Here is a 19921-nt window from a genome sequence, read left to right as displayed (position 1 = left end):
TGATGGTGGTGGTCTGTCCCTGGTCCAATGGGTGTGATGATGGTGGGTGGTCTGTCCCTGGTCCAATGGGTGTGATGATGGGGTGGTCTCTCCCTGGTACAATGGGTGTAATGGTGGGTGGTCTGTCCCTGGTCCAATGGGTGTGATGATGATGGTGGGTGGTCTGTCCCTGGTACAATGGGTGTGATGATGGTGATGGGTGGTCTCTCCCTGGTACAATGGGTGTAATGGTGGGTGGTCTGTCCCTGGTCCAATGGGTGTGATGATGGGTGGTCTGTCCCTGGTACAATGGGTGTGATGATGATGGGTGGTCTGTCCCTGGTACAATGGGTGTGATGATGGGTGGTCTGTCCCTGGTACAATGGGTGTGATGATGGGTGGTCTGTCCCTGGTCCAATGGGTGTGGTGATGATGATGGGTGGTCTGTCCCTGGTCCAATGGGTGTGATGATGATGGGTGGTCTGTCCCTGGTACAATGGGTGTGATGGTGGGTGGTCTGTCCCTGGTCCAATGGGTGTGATGATGGTGGGTGGTCTGTCCCTGGTACAATGGGTGTGATGATGGTGGGTGGTCTCTCCCTGGTACAATGGGTGTGATGATGGGTGGTCTGTCCCTGGTACAATGGGTGTGATGATGGGTGGTCTGTCCCTGGTACAATGGGTGTGATGGTGGTGGGTGGTCTGTCCCTGGTACAATGGGTGTGATGATGATGGGTGGTCTGTCTCTGGTACAATGGGTGTGATGATGGTGGGTGGTCTCTCCCTGGTACAATGGGTGTGATGATGGGTGGTCTGTCCCTGGTACAATGGGTGTGATGGTGGGTGGTGGTCTGTCCCTGGTACAATGGGTGTGATGATGGTGGGTGGTCTCTCCCTGGTACAATGGGTGTGATGATGATGATGGGTGGTCTGTCCCTGGTACAATGGGTGTGATGGTGGGTGGTCTCTCCCTGGTACAATGGGTGTGATGATGGTGGGTGGTCTCTCCCTGGTACAATGGGTGTGATGATGGGTGGTCTGTCCCTGGTACAATGGGTGTGATGGTGGGTGGTCTCTCCCTGGTACAATGGGTGTGATGATGGTGGGTGGTCTGTCCCTGGTACAATGGGTGTGATGATGGTGGGTGGTCTGTCCCTGGTACAATGGGTGTGATGATGGTGGGTGGTCTGTCTCTGGTCCAATGGGTGTAATGATGGTGGGTGGTCTGTCCCTGGTACAATGGGTGTGATGGTGGGTGGTCTGTCCCTGGTACAATGGGTGTGATGATGGTGATGGGTGGTCTCTCCCTGGTACAATGGGTGTGATGATGGTGATGGGTGGTCTCTCCCTGGTACAATGGGTGTGATGATGGGTGGTCTGTCCCTGGTCCAATGGGTGTGATGATGGGTGGTCTCTCCCTGGTACAATGGGTGTGATGATGATGGGTGGTCTCTCCCTGGTACAATGGGTGTGATGATGGGTGGTCTGTCTCTGGTACAATGGGTGTGATGGTGGGTGGTCTGTCCCTGGTACAATGGGTGTGATGATGGTGATGGGTGGTCTGTCCCTGGTACAATGGGTGTGATGGTGATGGGTGGTCTCTCCCTGGTACAATGGGTGTGATGATGGGTGGTCTGTCTCTGGTACAATGGGTGTGATGATGGTGATGGGTGGTCTGTCCCTGGTACAATGGGTGTGATGATGGTGATGGGTGGTCTGTCCCTGGTACAATGGGTGTGATGGTGGGTGGTCTGTCCCTGGTACAATGGGTGTAATGGTGGGTGGTCTGTCCCTGGTCCAATGGGTGTGATGATGATGGTGGGTGGTCTGTCCCTGGTACAATGGGTGTGATGATGATGGGTGGTCTGTCCCTGGTACAATGGGTGTGATGATGGGTGGTCTGTCCCTGGTACAATGGGTGTGATGGTGGGTGGTCTGTCCCTGGTACAATGGGTGTGATGATGGTGGGTGGTCTGTCCCTGGTCCAATGGGTGTGATGATGGTGGGTGGTCTGTCCCTGGTACAATGGGTGTGATGATGGTGGGTGGTCTGTCCCTGGTACAATGGGTGTGATGATGGTGGGTGGTCTCTCCCTGGTCCAATGGGTGTGATGATGGTGGGTGGTCTGTCCCTGGTACAATGGGTGTGATGATGATGATGGTGGGTGGTCTGTCCCTGGTCCAATGGGTGTGATGATGATGGGTGGTCTCTCCCTGGTCCAATGGGTGTGATGATGATGGGTGGTCTCTCCCTGGTACAATGGGTGTGATGATGGGTGGTCTGTCCCTGGTACAATGGGTGTGATGATGGTGGGTGGTCTGTCCCTGGTACAATGGGTGTGATGATGGGTGGTCTGTCCCTGGTACAATGGGTGTGATGATGGGTGGTCTGTCCCTGGTACAATGGGTCTGATGATGGGTGGTCTGTCCCTGGTACAATGGGTCTGATGATGGGTGGTCTCTCCCTGGTACAATGGGTGTGATGATGATGGGTGGTCTGTCCCTGGTACAATGGGTGTGATGGTGGGTGGTCTGTCCCTGGTACAATGGGTGTGATGATGGTGGGTGGTCTCTCCCTGGTACAATGGGTGTGATGATGGGTGGTCTCTCCCTGGTACAATGGGTGTGATGGTGGGTGGTCTGTCCCTGGTACAATGGGTGTGATGATGGGTGGTCTGTCCCTGGTACAATGGGTGTGATGATGGGTGGTCTGTCCCTGGTCCAATGGGTGTGATGATGGGTGGTCTCTCCCTGGTCCAATGGGTCTGATGATGGGTGGTCTGTCCCTGGTACAATGGGTGAGATGATGATGGGTGGTCTGTCCCTGGTCCAATGGGTGTGATGGTGGGTGGTCTGTCCCTGGTCCAATGGGTGTGATGATGGTGGGTGGTCTCTCCCTGGTACAATGGGTGTGATGATGGGTGGTCTGTCCCTGGTACAATGGGTGTGATGATGGGTGGTCTGTCCCTGGTACAATGGGTGTGATGATGATGGGTGGTCTCTCCCTGGTACAATGGGTGTGATGGTGGGTGGTCTGTCCCTGGTACAATGGGTGTGATGATGGTGGGTGGTCTCTCCCTGGTACAATGGGTGTGATGGTGGGTGGTCTGTCCCTGGTACAATGGGTGTGATGATGATGGGTGGTCTCTCCCTGGTACAATGGGTGTGATGGTGGGTGGTCTGTCCCTGGTACAATGGGTGTGATGATGATGGGTGGTCTCTCCCTGGTACAATGGGTGTGATGGTGGGTGGTCTGTCCCTGGTACAATGGGTGTGATGGTGGGTGGTCTCTCCCTGGTACAATGGGTGTGATGGTGGGTGGTCTGTCCCTGGTACAATGGGTGTGATGATGATGGGTGGTCTCTCCCTGGTACAATGGGTGTGATGGTGGGTGGTCTCTCCCTGGTACAATGGGTGTGATGGTGGGTGGTCTGTCCCTGGTACAATGGGTGTGATGGTGGGTGGTCTGTCCCTGGTACAATGGGTGTGATGATGGTGGGTGGTCTCTCCCTGGTACAATGGATGTGATGATGGGTGGTCTGTCCCTGGTCCAATGGGTGTGATGGTGGGTGGTCTGTCCCTGGTCCAATGGGTGTGATGGTGGGTGGTCTGTCCCTGGTACAATGGGTGTGATGATGGTGGGTGGTCTCTCCCTGGTCCAATGGGTGTGATGATGGGTGGTCTGTCCCTGGTACAATGGGTGTGAGGATGGGTGGTCTGTCCCTGGTACAATGGGTGTGATGATGGTGGGTGGTCTGTCCCTGGTACAATGGGTGTGATGATGGGTGGTCTCTCCCTGGTACAATGGGTGTGATGATGGGTGGTCTGTCCCTGGTCCAATGGGTGTGATGATGGTGGGTGGTCTGTCCCTGGTACAATGGGTGTGATGATGATGGGTGGTCTGTCCCTGGTCCAATGGGTGTGATGATGGGTGGTCTGTCCCTGGTACAATGGGTGTGATGATGATGGGTGGTCTGTCCCTGGTACAATGGGTGTGATGATGGTGGTGGTCTGTCCCTGGTCCAATGGGTGTGATGATGGTGGGTGGTCTGTCCCTGGTCCAATGGGTGTGATGATGGGGTGGTCTCTCCCTGGTACAATGGGTGTAATGGTGGGTGGTCTGTCCCTGGTCCAATGGGTGTGATGATGATGGTGGGTGGTCTGTCCCTGGTACAATGGGTGTGATGATGATGGGTGGTCTGTCCCTGGTACAATGGGTGTGATGATGGGTGGTCTGTCCCCTGGTACAATGGGTGTGATGATGGGTGGTCTGTCCCTGGTCCAATGGGTGTGGTGATGATGATGGGTGGTCTGTCCCTGGTCCAATGGGTGTGATGATGATGGGTGGTCTGTCCCTGGTACAATGGGTGTGATGGTGGGTGGTCTGTCCCTGGTCCAATGGGTGTGATGATGGTGGGTGGTCTGTCCCTGGTACAATGGGTGTGATGATGGTGGGTGGTCTCTCCCTGGTACAATGGGTGTGATGATGGGTGGTCTGTCCCTGGTACAATGGGTGTGATGATGATGGGTGGTCTGTCTCTGGTACAATGGGTGTGATGATGGTGGGTGGTCTCTCCCTGGTACAATGGGTGTGATGATGGGTGGTCTGTCCCTGGTACAATGGGTGTGATGATGGTGGGTGGTCTCTCCCTGGTACAATGGGTGCGATGGTGGGTGGTCTGTCCCTGGTACAATGGGTGTGATGATGATGATGGGTGGTCTGTCCCTGGTACAATGGGTGTGATGGTGGGTGGTCTCTCCCTGGTACAATGGGTGTGATGATGGTGGGTGGTCTCTCCCTGGTACAATGGGTGTGATGATGGGTGGTCTGTCCCTGGTACAATGGGTGTGATGATGGTGGGTGGTCTCTCCCTGGTACAATGGGTGTGATGATGATGATGGGTGGTCTGTCCCTGGTACAATGGGTGTGATGGTGGGTGGTCTCTCCCTGGTACAATGGGTGTGATGATGGTGGGTGGTCTCTCCCTGGTACGATGGGTGGTCTGTCCCTGGTACAATGGGTGTGATGATGGGTGGTCTGTCCCTGGTACAATGGGTGTGATGATGGGTGGTCTGTCCCTGGTACAATGGGTGTGATGATGGGTGGTCTGTCCCTGGTACAATGGGTGAGATGGTGGGTGGTCTCTCCCTGGTACAATGGGTGTGATGATGGTGGGTGGTCTGTCCCTGGTCCAATGGGTGTGATGATGATGGGTGGTCTGTCCCTGTGATGATGGTGGGTGGTCTGTCCCTGGTACAATGGGTGTGATGATGGTGGGTGGTCTCTCCCTCGTCCAATGGGTGTGATGATGGGTGGTCTGTCCCTGGTACAATGGGTGTGATGATGATGGGTGGTCTGTCCCTGGTACAATGGGTGTGATGATGGGTGGTCTGTCCCTGGTACAATGGGTGTGATGATGGTGGGTGGTCTGTCCCTGGTCCAATGGGTGTGATGATGGTGGGTGGTCTCTCCCTGGTCCAATGGATGTGATGATGGGTGGTCTCTCCCTCGTCCAATGGGTGTGATGATGGGTGGTCTGTCCCTGGTACAATGGGTGTGATGATGATGGGTGGTCTGTCCCTGGTACAATGGGTGTGATGATGGGTGGTCTGTCCCTGGTACAATGGGTGTGATGATGGTGGGTGGTCTGTCTCTGGTACAATGGGTGTGATGATGGTGATGGGTGGTCTCTCCCTGGTACAATGGGTGTGATGATGGGTGGTCTGTCCCTGGTCCAATGGGTGTGATGATGGGTGGTCTCTCCCTGGTACAATGGGTGTAATGGTGGGTGGTCTGTCTCTGGTACAATGGGTGTGATGGTGGGTGGTCTGTCCCTGGTACAATGGGTGTGATGATGGTGATGGGTGGTCTGTCCCTGGTACAATGGGTGTGATGGTGATGGGTGGTCTCTCCCTGGTACAATGGGTGTGATGATGGTGGGTGGTCTGTCCCTGGTACAATGGGTGTGATGATGGTGGGTGGTCTGTCCCTGGTACAATGGGTGTGATGATGGGTGGTCTGTCCCTGGTACAATGGGTGTGATGATGGGTGGTCTGTCCCTGGTACAATGGGTGTGATGATGATGGGTGGTCTCTCCCTGGTACAATGGGTGTGATGGTGGGTGGTCTGTCCCTGGTACAATGGGTGTGATGATGGTGATGGGTGGTCTGTCCCTGGTACAATGGGTGTGATGATGGTGATGGGTGGTCTCTCCCTGGTACAATGGGTGTGATGATGGGTGGTCTGTCCCTGGTACAATGGGTGTGATGGTTGTGGGTGGTCTGTCCCTGGTACAATGGGTGTAATGGTGGGTGGTCTGTCCCTGGTACAATGGGTGTGATGATGATGGGTGGTCTGTCCCTGGTACAATGGGTGTGATGATGGGTGGTCTGTCCCTGGTACAATGGGTGTGATGATGGGTGGTCTGTCCCTGGTACAATGGGTGTGATGATGGTGGGTGGTCTGTCCCTGGTCCAATGGGTGTGATGATGGTGGGTGGTCTGTCCCTGGTACAATGGGTGTGATGATGATGATGGTGGGTGGTCTGTCCCTGGTCCAATGGGTGTGATGATGATGGGTGGTCTGTCCCTGGTACAATGGGTGTGATGATGGGTGGTCTGTCCCTGGTACAATGGGTGTGATGATGGTGGGTGGTCTGTCCCTGGTACAATGGGTGTGATGATGGGTGGTCTGTCCCTGGTACAATGGGTGTGATGATGGGTGGTCTGTCCCTGGTACAATGGGTGTGATGATGGGTGGTCTGTCCCTGGTACAATGGGTGTGATGATGGGTGGTCTCTCCCTGGTACAATGGGTCTGATGATGGGTGGTCTCTCCCTGGTACAATGGGTGTGATGATGGTGGGTGGTCTGTCCCTGGTACAATGGGTGTGATGATGGGTGGTCTCTCCCTGGTACAATGGGTGTGATGATGGGTGGTCTGTCCCTGGTACAATGGGTGTGATGATGGTGGGTGGTCTCTCCCTGGTACAATGGGTGTGATGATGGTGGGTGGTCTCTCCCTGGTACAATGGGTGTGATGATGATGATGATGATGGTGGGTGGTCTGTCCCTGGTCCAATGGGTGTGATGATGATGGGTGGTCTGTCCCTGGTACAATGGGTGTGATGATGGGTGGTCTCTCCCTGGTACAATGGGTGTGATGATGGGTGGTCTCTCCCTGGTACAATGGGTGTGATGATGGGTGGTCTCTCCCTGGTACAATGGGTGTGATGATGATGGGTGGTCTGTCCCTGGTACAATGGGTGTGATGATGGTGGGTGGTCTCTCCCTGGTACAATGGGTGTGATGATGGTGGGTGGTCTGTCCCTGGTACAATGGGTCTGATGATGGGTGGTCTCTCCCTGGTACAATGGGTGTGATGATGGTGGGTGGTCTGTCCCTGGTACAATGGGTGTGATGATGGGTGGTCTCTCCCTGGTACAATGGGTGTGATGATGGGTGGTCTGTCCCTGGTACAATGGGTGTGATGATGGGTGGTCTCTCCCTGGTACAATGGGTGTGATGATGGGTGGTCTGTCCCTGGTACAATGGGTGTGATGATGGTGGGTGGTCTCTCCCTTGTACAATGGGTGTGATGATGGTGGGTGGTCTGTCCCTGGTACAATGGGTGTGATGATGGTGGGTGGTCTGTCCCTGGTACAATGGGTGTGATGATGGTGGGTGGTCTCTCCCTGGTACAATGGGTGTGATGATGGGTGGTCTGTCCCTGGTACAATGGGTGTGATTATGGGTGGTCTGTCCCTGGTACAATGGGTGTGATGATGATGGGTGGTCTGTCCCTGGTACAATGGGTGTGATGATGATGGGTGGTCTCTCCCTGGTACAATGGGTGTGATGGTGGGTGGTCTGTCCCTGGTACAATGGGTGTGATGATGATGGGTGGTCTCTCCCTGGTACAATGGGTGTGATGATGGGTGGTTTGTCCCTGGTACAATGGGTGTGATGATGGTGGGTGGTTTGTCCCTGGTACAATGGGTGTGATGGTGGGTGGTCTCTCCCTGGTACAATGGATGTGATGATGGGTGGTCTGTCCCTGGTCCAATGGGTGTGATGGTGGGTGGTCTGTCCCTGGTCCAATGGGTGTGATGGTGGTGGGTGGTCTGTCCCTGGTACAATGGGTGTGATGGTGATGGGTGGTCTGTCCCTGGTACAATGGGTGTGATAATGGTGGGTGGTCTGTCCCTGGTACAATGGGTGTGATGATGGGTGGTCTGTCCCTGGTACAATGGGTGTGATGATGGGTGGTCTCTCCCTGGTACAATGGGTGTGATGATGGTGGGTGGTCTGTCCCTGGTACAATGGGTGTGATGGTGGGTGGTCTGTCCCTGGTACAATGGGTGTGATGATGATGGGTGGTCTCTCCCTGGTCCAATGGGTGTGATGATGGTGGGTGGTCTGTCCCTGGTACAATGGGTGTGATGATGGGTGGTCTGTCCCTGGTACAATGGGTGTGATGATGGGGTGGTCTGTCCCTGGTACAATGGGTGTGATGATGGGTGGTCTGTCCCTGGTACAATGGGTGAGATGGTGGGTGGTCTGTCCCTGGTACAATGGGTGTGATGATGGTGGGTGGTCTGTCCCTGGTACAATGGGTGTGATGATGGTGGGTGGTCTCTCCCTGGTACAATGGGTGTGATGATGATGGTGGGTGGTCTGTCCCTGGTACAATGGGTGAGATGATTGTGGGTGGTCTGTCCCTGGTACAATGGGTGAGATGGTGGGTAGTCTGTCCCTGGTACAATGGGTGTGATGATGATGGGTGGTCTGTCCCTGGTACAATGGGTGTGATGATGTGGGTAGTCTGTCCCTGGTACAATGGGTGTGATGATGATGGGTAATCTCTCCCTGGTACAATGGGTGTGATGATGGTGGGTGGTCTCTCCCTGGTACAATGGGTGTGATGATGGTGGGTGGTTTGTCCCTGGTACAATGGGTGTGATGGTGGGTGGTCTCTCCCTGGTACAATGGATGTGATGGTGGGTGGTCTGTCCCTGGTCCAATGGGTGTGATGGTGGGTGGTCTGTCCCTGGTACAATGGGTGTGATGATGGTGATGGGTGGTCTCTCCCTGGTACAATGGGTGTGATGATGGTGGGTGGTCTGTCCCTGGTACAATGGGTGTGATGGTGGGTGGTCTGTCCCTGGTACAATGGGTGTGATGGTGGGTGGTCTGTCCCTGGTACAATGGGTGTGATGATGATGGGTGGTCTCTCCCTGGTCCAATGGGTGTGATGATGGGTGGTCTGTCCCTGGTACAATGGGTGTGATGATGATGGGTGGTCTCTCCCTGGTACAATGGGTGTGATGATGGTGGGTGGTCTGTCCCTGGTACAATGGGTGTGATGATGGTGGGTGGTCTGTCCCTGGTACAATGGGTGTGATGATGATGGGTGGTCTGTCCCTGGTACAATGGGTGAGATGGTGGGTGGTCTGTCCCTGGTACAATGGGTGTGATGATGGTGGTCTGTCCCTGGTACAATGGGTGTGATGATGGTGGGTGGTCTCTCCCTGGTACAATGGGTGTGATGATGATGGTGGGTGGTCTGTCCCTGGTACAATGGGTGAGATGATGGTGGGTGGTCTGTCCCTGGTACAATGGGTGAGATGGTGGGTAGTCTGTCCCTGGTACAATGGGTGTGATGATGGGTGGTCTCTCCCTGGTCCAATGGGTGTGATGATGATGGGTGGTCTGTCCCTGGTACAATGGGTGTGATGATGTGGGTAGTCTGTCCCTGGTACAATGGGTGTGATGATGATGGGTAATCTCTCCCTGGTACAATGGGTGTGATGATGGTGGGTGGTCTGTCCCTGGTCCAATGGGTGTGATGGTGGGTGGTATAGTGTGGGGGGGGTGGGGGTGGCCTGTGCTCTCTGGGTATAACTGGCTGAGGGTCTTTCTTTGCAGATCTCCATAGTGACGGGGGAGGCGCAGGGGGCGGAGTCTGATACTCACGAAGGCCATCTTCCTGGAGAGCGGGAGAAGGCGGACATGGTGGACGGTAGGTTTCCCCTGCAGACATGGTGGACGGTAGGTTCCCCCTCACCCCCCCCCCCTCATTGTTCTGTATTGTGTGCGGAGTGCCCCCCACTGACCAGGCTTTGTATATAGGAGTGAAGGAAAGTCTATGCTGGGCCCCTCCGGATCCCCTCACCCTGCTGAGCTGTGAATACCTCGCTCTGTGTATGAGGTTCAAGGAGTTTCTACTGCTTCCAGGTGAGGACCCCTGACTTCCCCCTCCAGGGGGCGCCTCATAAAGAGCAGACCATGAATTCTCTGCTAAGTCACAATTCTCTCCCTCCTGTAGATGGATATTTCATGGAGGACCCCAAACTGAGCGTCTGTCACTGCGACTCGTGTCACAAACTGCGAGGAGACGAGATGTACCGCAAACGTGGCGACCCACCCCGGGAATACGCAGAGCCCAATGGCTGGTGCAGCTTCCCGCTCCGGTATGTGTGACCCCTCCCACCCCTACTCTCCTATTGCTAGCCACTCCCCCATCAATCTCTGACCCCACCCCTTTTCTGCTACTGCTAGCCACTCCCCCACCGATCTCTGACCCTGCTCTGATGTGTGTGACCCCCTCCCACCCCAACTCTGTTATGGCTGGCCACGCCCCCATCAATCTCTGACCCCCTCCAACTCTTACTCTGTTATGGCTGACCACTCCCCCAGCAATCTTTGACCCTGCTCCTGTATGTGTGACCCCTCCCACCCTGCTAAGGCTGGCCACTCCCCCACCAATCTCTGACCCTCCTCCAGTATGTGTGACTCCCACCCCTACTCTGTTATATCTGGCCACTCCCCCCTCCGATCTCTACCCCTGTTCTGGTATGGCTGACTCCTCCCATCCCTTCCTCCCGTGGTATGGCGGACCCCTCCCATCCCTTCCCCCTCCCCCAGTATGACTGACCCCTCCCCATTTGTGTTATGTTATACAGCTCCTCCTCTGACCCCGCCTTCTTTCTCTGGCAGGCTCAGTCCTCGGCTCTCCTGTACACAGTATAAGAAGTGGCATATCGCCTACCAGGGCAGTAGTGCGGGAGGAGTTCGCCGGACGCTGGACCGAGGGGAACTGTTGCCAGGTACGTGCAATGGGGGGGGGGGGGACACTGCTGGGGGGGGGGATTATTTCTCTTCCGTTCATGGACGGACATAGCATCCTTTGACCTTAGGGTTATATCCGCTTCCTTCAGGAGATTTAGGCAGAAAAAAAGCACTTTAAGTGTTAACAACACTTTCCTTAGTGCAGCTCCTCCCAGTGGGTGTGGCCCCCCGGTTATTGCCCACACCCTGCTTTTGCAGCCTCAGTTTGTTTTCTGCCTAACGACAGGAGAGGTCAGGCACTTCTGGAGTTCCTGGACTCTGGAGTTTTTTTTCTTGCGATTTTTCTCGCTTTTTATTTTGTTCCTGCATTTTTGATTCCTGCGATTCTTCTATCAACAGCCGACTGGGTGACAGGCTGGGTCCTCGGCCCTTGTAGTCCCCCCAGGTTCGGCCTTCGAGCGTGTGCCGGCCCTCAGCTCAGCTCTGGGTCGTCCACGACAGGCCCGTTGCTCCAGGGGCGGCCGGGGAACTTCGGTTCTAGGGCACACATATGACCGGTCTCTATTGCTTTGTCACAGTGTGTCTGGCCGACAGCCATGCCGTTTACGGACGTTGGTTCTGTCTGGGATACCTCCAGCCGGTAGTCGCAGGAAGGGTAAGTAGTGGCCCCTTACTCAGGTAAGTGGTCTGGCTGGAATTTTCCCTGGGGAGGTCGACTGAGGGCTTGCCCTGCTTTCCTCTCTCCCTCCTTTCCCTTTTGGGTAGCGGCTGTGAGGGGGGGGTTTTCAGGGGTCTCTTTATTACACCGGGGCCTGTGTGTAGCGGGGGCTGTGTGTGTTCACTGCTGGGCCATTTTGTGTGTGTGCTGTGCTGTAATGCTGTGTCACTGTCTTTTTAAATGCGCAACGGCCGCCATTTTGCCGTAGTCGCGCTTTCTATGGCTCGGCGGCCATTTTCCTGTGGTCCTATGGCGTTTTTTGCATATATGGCAGCCATCTTGGATTTCGTTTGGCCTCGTGTGGCCGTTTTAGCGCTCAGGAAGACCGCAAATCTCTCTGAGGGGACAGACAGCAGCGCGGCCGGCTTCTCAGCTCGCGCTGCACCGGGCGGGGTGGTGAGTTCCCTGGGGGCCCCCATACTCTGTGTAACGGCCGGGAGGTGACCGTGGGTGTTTTCTGCTTTGCAGCGGGGTGACACAGCGGTGGGGCACTATGGAGCCTGGGCATGTTCTTCTTCCCCACACATGCCTGAGTTAACCCTTGATGCCCCTCCCCCCCTGCCACATCTGTTGAGGCAATGTCTGCTGCCCTGGAGGTTTTTTCTCACCAGGTTTGAAGCAACTGGTGCCCGGATTGGGGGGTAAAAAGCACCCCCTCCCTGAGCCTGCTTCTGGGGATGCCTCTGACACAGAACCATGCCCGGGTATTGCCCATGCCTCTGGTTCTGTAGTGTCAGAGGATGCGGGCTTGACCCACGCGGACAGTGAGGATGACTGTTCAGGGTCAACTACTGACAAGGGATTTGTTGGCGCTCTTATTTCTGCGGTGCGTGAAACTCAGAGAGGTTTTGGCGGAGGCACCAGATGTGCCCGTCCCTTTTGGGTTCCGCAAACCGCCGCGCGTTACAAATGTGTTTCCTTGTGTTCCTTATTTGGACAATTTATTGTACAAGGAATGGGATACACCGCAGAAAGTTTCTGCTTTGAGGAGGACTTTGTGAAAGAATGGGTCTCTCCTCCTTCTGGGGACCTCCCGTGTCCAGATTGAGCAAAGCCACCACGTTACGTGGAAGGGACTCCTGCCTTTATGGACCCTGCTGATAGGAGGGTGGAGGCTGTGGCCCGCTCCCTATTCGATGTAGTGGGTTCGGCGGTGAGGCCGGTTTTGGCCGGGACTCTGGTGTCACAGACTCTGACTGAAAGGGCGAAGCTCCTGCTGCAGGAGCTGGAGGAACAGGATGCTTCTGAGACCTGTAAGGACCTGGCTGAACGGTTGGTTCAGGGTCTGATGTTCGTCTGTGAGTCGGTTCTGGATACACTCCCCTTGCTTTCCAGCCTAACAAGCCTGCGGACAAACCTGATTCCGCATGTAGGTCTGCCCCCGCCCGTGTCTCGGGTGGGGGGCCGGCTTCGCAAATTTGCGGCTCGGTGGAGGGCTCTTCTTTCCAACCTCCAGATTCCTCGAACGCCGGCTGGCTCTGGCTGTCCAGGATCTGCTGGTCAGGGGGGTGGTTGTGCCGGTTCCCTCACAGGAACGGTTTCAGGGGTTTTACTCCAATCTGTTTGTAGTCCCCAAGAAGGACGGGGTCCGTCCAATCCTGGACCTCAAGGCCCTCAACTGTTTTGTCAAGGTACAAAAATTCAGGATGGAGTCGATTCGCTCGGTAATAGCAGCACTCCACCAGGGGGACTTCATGGCGTCCTTGGATATCATGGATGCGTACCTACATGTTCCAATATGCACAAAGCACCAAAGATTTTTGCGTTTCTGCGGAGAGGACCACTTTCAGTTTGTGGCCCTCCCGTTCGGCTTGGTGTCGGCACCACAGGTTTTCACCAAGGTGCTCGCCCCGATTCTGGCCCTGCTGAGACAGCGAGGGATCGCTATCGTGCGATATCTGGACGACCTTCTCCTGCGAGCTTCCTCAGGCTCAGAGTTAGAGGAGGACGTGTCTATCACGTGTCAGACTCTCCAAGAGTTCGGCTGGCTTCTGAATATCCAGACGTCAGTGTTCCGTCCCAGAGACTGGAATACCTGGGGCTAGTCCTGGATTCCGCAGAGGCGAGAGTGTTCCTCCCATCGGAGAAACTGAAGACCCTGCAATCTGCGGTGCAGCAGTTGTCGGCCCAGAAGTGGTCATCTCTTTGATTCTGCATGAGAGTTCTGGGTCTGATGGTGGCCTCCTTCGAGGCGGTTCCGTATGCCCGATTCCACACCCGGGTGCTACAGAGGGACTGCTGTCACGTTGGGACAAGCTCCCGTCATCTCTGGATTACCAGATTCAGATGAGTCAACTGGTCAAGTCTTCCCTGGTGTGGTGGCTGACATCTCCGGTGCTTCGGACCGGGAAGTCGTTTCTGCCGTGCCATTGGACAGTGGTCACGACGGATGCCAGCCTCTCCGGTTGGGGGGGGGGCGTTTGGGGCACCCAGTCAGCCCAGGGGCGCTGGACTCAGGAGTCCCGCCTTCCAATCACCTTCCAATCAATGTACTGGAGCTCCGAGCAATCAAGCTGTGGTGACCGACTGGTCAGGATCCAGTCCGACAACGCCACGGCCGCCCCTGGTATGTGGACCTGGTGCGTCTGATGGCAGACCTCCCTTGGGGTCTACCCCTGAGAGAAGATCTTCTGTCGCAGGGTCCGATCTTCCACCCTGCTTTACAGTCGCTGGCTTTAACGGCGTGGCTGTTCTGAGCCAGGTACTGAAGGACCAGGGCCTGTCAGGCTCGGTGGTCTCTACTGTGCTACGAGCACGGAAGTCTACTTCACGGAGTATTTACCATCGTACTTGAAAGGCATACATCTCTGTGTGAGGAGATGAAGTGGCACCTTCATACATACGTGGTGTCCCGGATTCTGCTGTTCTTACAGCGTGGAGTGGATCAGGCTCTCCCCGTGAGTAAGGTTAAGGGTCAGATTTTGGCTCTAGCTGTTTACTTTCAGTGACCCTTGGTGCGTACGTTTGTTCAGGGGGTCCTGTGCGTCCTCCACTGCCCCCATGGGACCTGAATTTAGTCCTCTCGGTGCTTCAAGAAGCTCCTTTTGAGGACATTCAGAAGATTTCTTTGACTCTGTCCCAGAAGGTGTTTTTTCTGGTAGCAATTGCCTCGATCAGACGGGTGTCTGAACTGGCGGCCTTGTCTTGCAAGGCTCCCTACTTGGTCATCCACAGGGATAAGGTGGTTCTGCAGCCGCAGCCGTCTTTTCTTCCAAAGGTCGTTTCGGCTTTTCACATTAATGAGGACATTGTTCTTCCATCCTTATGTCCTCGGATTCACTGTTCGCGTCGGTGACTGGTCCTACGAAGGGTCGGCGGTCTCGTCGTGGTGCAGACAGGTCGTGCTCCAGGCCTATGCCCTAAAGGGGCGGGCGCCTCCCTTTCAGGTTACGGCACATTCGACCAGGGCGATCGGTGCCTCTTGGGCTTTCCGCCATCAAGCGTCTGTGTTACAGGTGTGTAAGGCGGTGACCTGGTCCTCAGTCCACACCTTCTCAAAGTTTTACAAGGTGGATGTGAGTGCATCTTCGGATGCCTCCTTTGGCCGCAAGGTTTTACAGGCGGCAGTTTAAGGTTGAAGTTCCTCCGTTGAGGAACTCTGGTTTGTTTGGGGTGAAGTTTGGTTTGCTGTGTTTTTTTCCCACCCCTCGATTTTTTGACACTGCTTGGGGGCGTCCCTAAGGTCAATGCTGCTGTGTCCGTCCATGAACGGAAGAGAAAATAGGATTTTTGTACTCACCGTTAAATCCATTTCTCTGAGTTCATGGACGGACACAGCACCCACCCCTCCTTTGTTTGTACTGCTTGTCTACGAACTGAAGCTGCTAGAGCAGGGTGTGGGTTATACCCGGGGAACCACGCCCCCTGGGAGGAGCTGTACTGAGGAAAGTGTTTTAACACTTAAAGTGCTGTTTTCTGCCTAGTCTCTCCTGGAAGGAAGTGGATATAATACCCTAAGGTCAATTGCTGCTGTGTCCGTCCATGAACTCAGAGAAAAAATCCTATTTTCCCCCTCTGGAGATGGTTCACGATCTTCACTCCTAGACTCGTGTTCTGTAGTTCAGGAGTTGTCCGCCTTTTGTAGGAGAGTCCCTGATCTGATGGTGGCCTCCTTCAAGCTAGTCCCACTTTTACCGAGCTTCACTCCAGATCCCTTCAGAGTTGTGAGACAGATCCGTCCAGTCCCGGGACAGATAAATTCATCTGGTGTCCCTGGCTTGGTGGCTGAGAATCTGCACGATGGGTGGCGACCCGTTGCACCGGGAGAAGTCCTGGACATCTGGGCAGCACATGAATATTAGGTGGTTGGTGGAATCTTGTATCCTGATTACCATCCTGGAGGTCGGGGGATGGGGCTTTCTTCCCCAGGATCCTCCTGTATCCTCCTCTGAATGAAGCCCATATATTTATCTTTGTCCTACGAAGTATATAGCGTATACAACCTCTGCAGGCTCCTCCTCCTGTATCCTATCCTGTATAAAGTCCATATCTCATGTTCTGTCCTCTGCAGGCTCCTCTTGTATCCTCACCACCGTGCCCATGAAGTCCGATCCTCAGAATGGTTTCCCAGCCTCTGAGCCCAACGTCTTACAGAGCCGCGAGGTGCAGAGCGTTGTATTGTCTCCAACCCTGCGATACGCCGGCCTGCCCGACTTCTGCCCTAAAGTACAGTGAGTATTACATTCTGTATAATAGAAGGTGTCTGGAGGTAATTCAGGGGGTGTATCTGTGCACCAATACAACGTGCCTGTGTAACATTTATTTACATCCTCTTCCTGTCGCGTGAGACTGGTTGAGCGTGGTGGGTGGACAAGGAGCTGATGTGGGACATTTTGAATGGATGGGGTACTGATAGCTTATTGGTAGTGTTGGATGGACAGGGTGCTAATGGGTTGTTGCGAGTGCTGGGTGGATGGGGTGTCGATTGAGCTGTTGGATGGATTTTGGTGATGTTGAAAGAATGGGGTGTTAATGGATTGTAGGAAGTGATAGATAGGTGGAATGATGATAGGGTGTTGGGAGAGTTGGGTGGATGGGGTGTCGGGAGTGTTGGGCGGATAGGAGAGTTGGACAGATGGGGTGGTTGGGAGTGTCGGACGGATGGGGTGGTTGGGAGTGTTGGACGGATGGGGTGGTTGGGAGTGTTGGACGGATGGGGTGGTTGGGAGTGTTGGACGGATGGGGTGGTTGGGAGTGTTGGACGGATGGAGTGGTTGGGAGTGTTGGACGGATGGGGTGGTTGGGAGTGTTGGACGGATGGGGTGGTTGGGAGTGTTGGACGGATGGGGTGGTTGGGAGTGTTGGACGGATGGTGTGGTTGGGAGTGTTGGACGGATGGTGTGGTTGGGAGTGTTGGACGGATGGGGTGGTTGGGAGTGTTGGGCGGATGGGGTGGTTGGGAGTGTTGGGCGGATGGGGTGGTTGGGAGTGTTGGGCGGATGGGGTGGTTGGGAGTGTCGGACGGATGGGGTGGTTGAGAGTGTTGGGCGGATGGGGTGGTTGGGAGTGTTGGGCGGATGGGGTGGTTGGGAGTGTTGGGCGGATGGGGTGGTTGGGAGTGTTGGACGGATGGGGTGGTTGGGAGTGTTGGACGGATGGGGTGTTGGACAGATGGGGTGGTTGGGAGTGTTGGACGGATGGGGTGGTTGGGAGTGTTGGACGGATGGGGTGGTTGGGAGTGTTGGACGGATGGGGTGTTGGACAGATGGGGTGGTTGGGAGTGTTGGACGGATGGGGTGGTTGGGAGTGTTGGACGGATGGGGTGGTTGGGAGTGTTGGACGGATTGGGTGGTTGGGAGTGTCGGACGGATGGGGTGTCAGGAGAGTTGGGTGGATGGGGTGGTTGGACGGATGGGGTGTTGGGAGTGTTGGACGGATGGGGTGGTTGGGAGTGTCGGACGGATGGGGTGTCGGGAGTGTTGGACGGATGGGGTGGTTGGACGGATGGGGTGTTGGGAGTGTTGGACGGATGGGGTGGTTGGGAGTGTTGGACGGATGGGGTGGATGGGAGTGTTGGGCGGATGGGGTGGTTGGGAGTGTTGGGCGGATGGGGTGGTTGGGAGTGTTGGGCGGATGGGGTGTCGGGAGTGTTGGGCGGATGGGGTGGTTGGGAGTGTTGGGCGGATGGGGTGGTTGGGAGTGTTGGGCGGATGGGGTGGATGGGAGTGTTGGACGGATGGGGTGTTGGGAGTGTTGGACGGATGGGGTGGTTGGACGGATGGGGTGGTTGGGAGTGTTGGACGGATGGGGTGGTTGGACGGATGGGGTGGTTGGGAGTGTTGGACGGATGGGGTGGTTGGACGGATGGGGTGTCGGGAGTGTTGGGCGGATGGGGTGGTTGGGAGTGTTGGGTGGATGGGAGTGTTGGACGGATGGGGTGTCGGGAGTGTTGGGCGGATGGGGTGGTTGGGAGTGTTGGGCGGATGGGGTGGATGGGAGTGTTGGACGGATGGGGTGGTTGGGAGTGTTGGGCGGATGGGGTGGATGGGAGTGTTGGACGGATGGGGTGGTTGGGAGTGTTGGGCGGATGGGGTGGATGGGAGTGTTGGACGGATGGGGTGGTTGGGAGTGTTGGACGGATGGGGTGGTTGGGAGTGTCGGACGGATGGGGTGGTTGGGAGTGTCGGACGGATGGGGTGTCGGGAGTGTTGGACGGATGGGGTGGTTGGACGGATGGGGTGTTGGGAGTGTTGGACGGATGGGGTGGTTGGGAGTGTTGGACGGATGGGGTGGTTGGGAGTGTTGGACGGATGGGGTGGTTGGGAGTGTTGGACGGATGGGGTGGTTGGGAGTGTTGGACGGATGGGGTGTCGGGAGTGTTGGACGGATGGGGTGGTTGGACGGATGGGGTGGTTGGGAGTGTTGGACGGATGGGGTGGTTGGACGGATGGGGTGTTGGGAGTGTTGGACGGATGGGGTGGTTGGGAGTGTTGGACGGATGGGGTGTTGGGAGTGTTGGACAGATGGGGTGGTTGGACGGATGGGGTGGTTGGACGGATGGGGTGGTTGGACGGATGGGGTGTTGGGAGTGTTGGACGGATGGGGTGGTTGGGAGTGTTGGACGGATGGGGTGGTTGGGAGTGTTGGACGGATGGGGTGGTTGGGAGTGTTGGACGGATGGGGTGGTTGGACGGATGGGGTGTTGGGAGTGTTGGACGGATGGGGTGTTGGGAGTGTTGGACGGATGGGGTGTTGGGAGTGTTGGACGGATGGGGTGGTTGGGAGTGTTGGACGGATGGGGTGGTTGGACGGATGGGGTGGTTGGGAGTGTCGGGCGGACGGGGTGGTTGGGAGTGTGATGGGGTTGATATATTTGGGGTTCCTCTCCTGACCTTTGTGTTGGGACCCCTTTTGGTGACTCTTCTTCTTCTTTTCCAGATTCCGGGACCCGCGCTCTCAGCGTGTATTCGGGGCCCAGGTGGCTCTACAAATTTGTGTACGGCCGGGATCTTACAAGATGGGCCCCCCTTCCTCGGGGGCTTCAGAACTCCTGGATCCCAGAATTCCCAGCTCTGAGGTGGAGTGGATCACGAAGGAAAAGGGGGCCACCATTTTGAGGGGTCTTCTGGTGCGAGTTGAATAAACTTTGAACTTCTGTTCCGCTAACAGCACAGGAGGACAGCGGACAGGAATCTGTGCCACATCGGGGGAGTCTGTTACACATCCTCAGTGACCCCTCTGCTCCTCCCCCTTTCTGAACTTTCTCTGCTCCTCCCCCTTTCTGAACTTTCTCTGCCCCTCCCCCTTTCTGAACTTTCTCTGCTCCTCCCCCTTCTGACCTTTCTCTGCCCCTCCCCCTTTCTGACCTCTCTCTGCTCCTCCCCCCTTTCTGACCTCTCTCTCTCTCTCTCTCTCTCTCTCTCTCTCTCTCTCTCTCTCTGCTCCTCCCCCCTTTCTGACCTCTCTCTCTGCTCCTCCCCCCTTTCTGACCTCTCTGCTCCTCCCCCCCCTTTTTTTTTTCCCTGAGCTCCACCCTTCCTCTGCTCCCCCCCCCTCAGTCACCCATCCCCCATATCTCCATGTGTTTCCAGATTGTTTACATCCCCCTTTAATTTATTGACAGAATGAAGCTTCTGGCGGGTGGCTTGCAATGTGAACGGGGACCCTCCTTGTGTCTCCAACATTCCGGGCTCCTCCCTCAGCAGGCTCCGCCCTCCC

At 55.8% G+C, this 19921-nt stretch overlaps 1 protein-coding gene across 2 annotated transcripts in view; it reads left to right on the top strand.

The window, feature by feature from the left end:
- Positions 1-19515, top strand: part of NEURL4 (neuralized E3 ubiquitin protein ligase 4) — a 74268-nt gene extending 54753 nt beyond the window's left edge. For both annotated transcript variants that reach the window (XM_040334221.1, XM_040334220.1), the window contains exons 24-29: positions 9904-9997; positions 10108-10212; positions 10304-10448; positions 10975-11084; positions 16275-16434; positions 19142-19515. In XM_040334221.1, coding sequence (XP_040190155.1) covers positions 9904-9997; positions 10108-10212; positions 10304-10448; positions 10975-11084; positions 16275-16434; positions 19142-19346 — 819 coding nt within the window. In that variant the 3' untranslated portion in view covers positions 19347-19515. The remainder of the gene's footprint in view (positions 1-9903; positions 9998-10107; positions 10213-10303; positions 10449-10974; positions 11085-16274; positions 16435-19141) is intronic.
- The last annotated feature ends 406 nt before the right edge of the window (positions 19516-19921 follow it).

This window comes from Rana temporaria (assembly GCF_905171775.1).
Source record: "Rana temporaria chromosome 3 unlocalized genomic scaffold, aRanTem1.1 chr3b, whole genome shotgun sequence".
In the NCBI taxonomy this organism is placed as follows: domain Eukaryota; kingdom Metazoa; phylum Chordata; class Amphibia; order Anura; family Ranidae; genus Rana; species Rana temporaria.
Note: the sequence above shows the minus strand (reverse complement) of the source record. Positions and strands in the feature narration are given on the sequence as shown.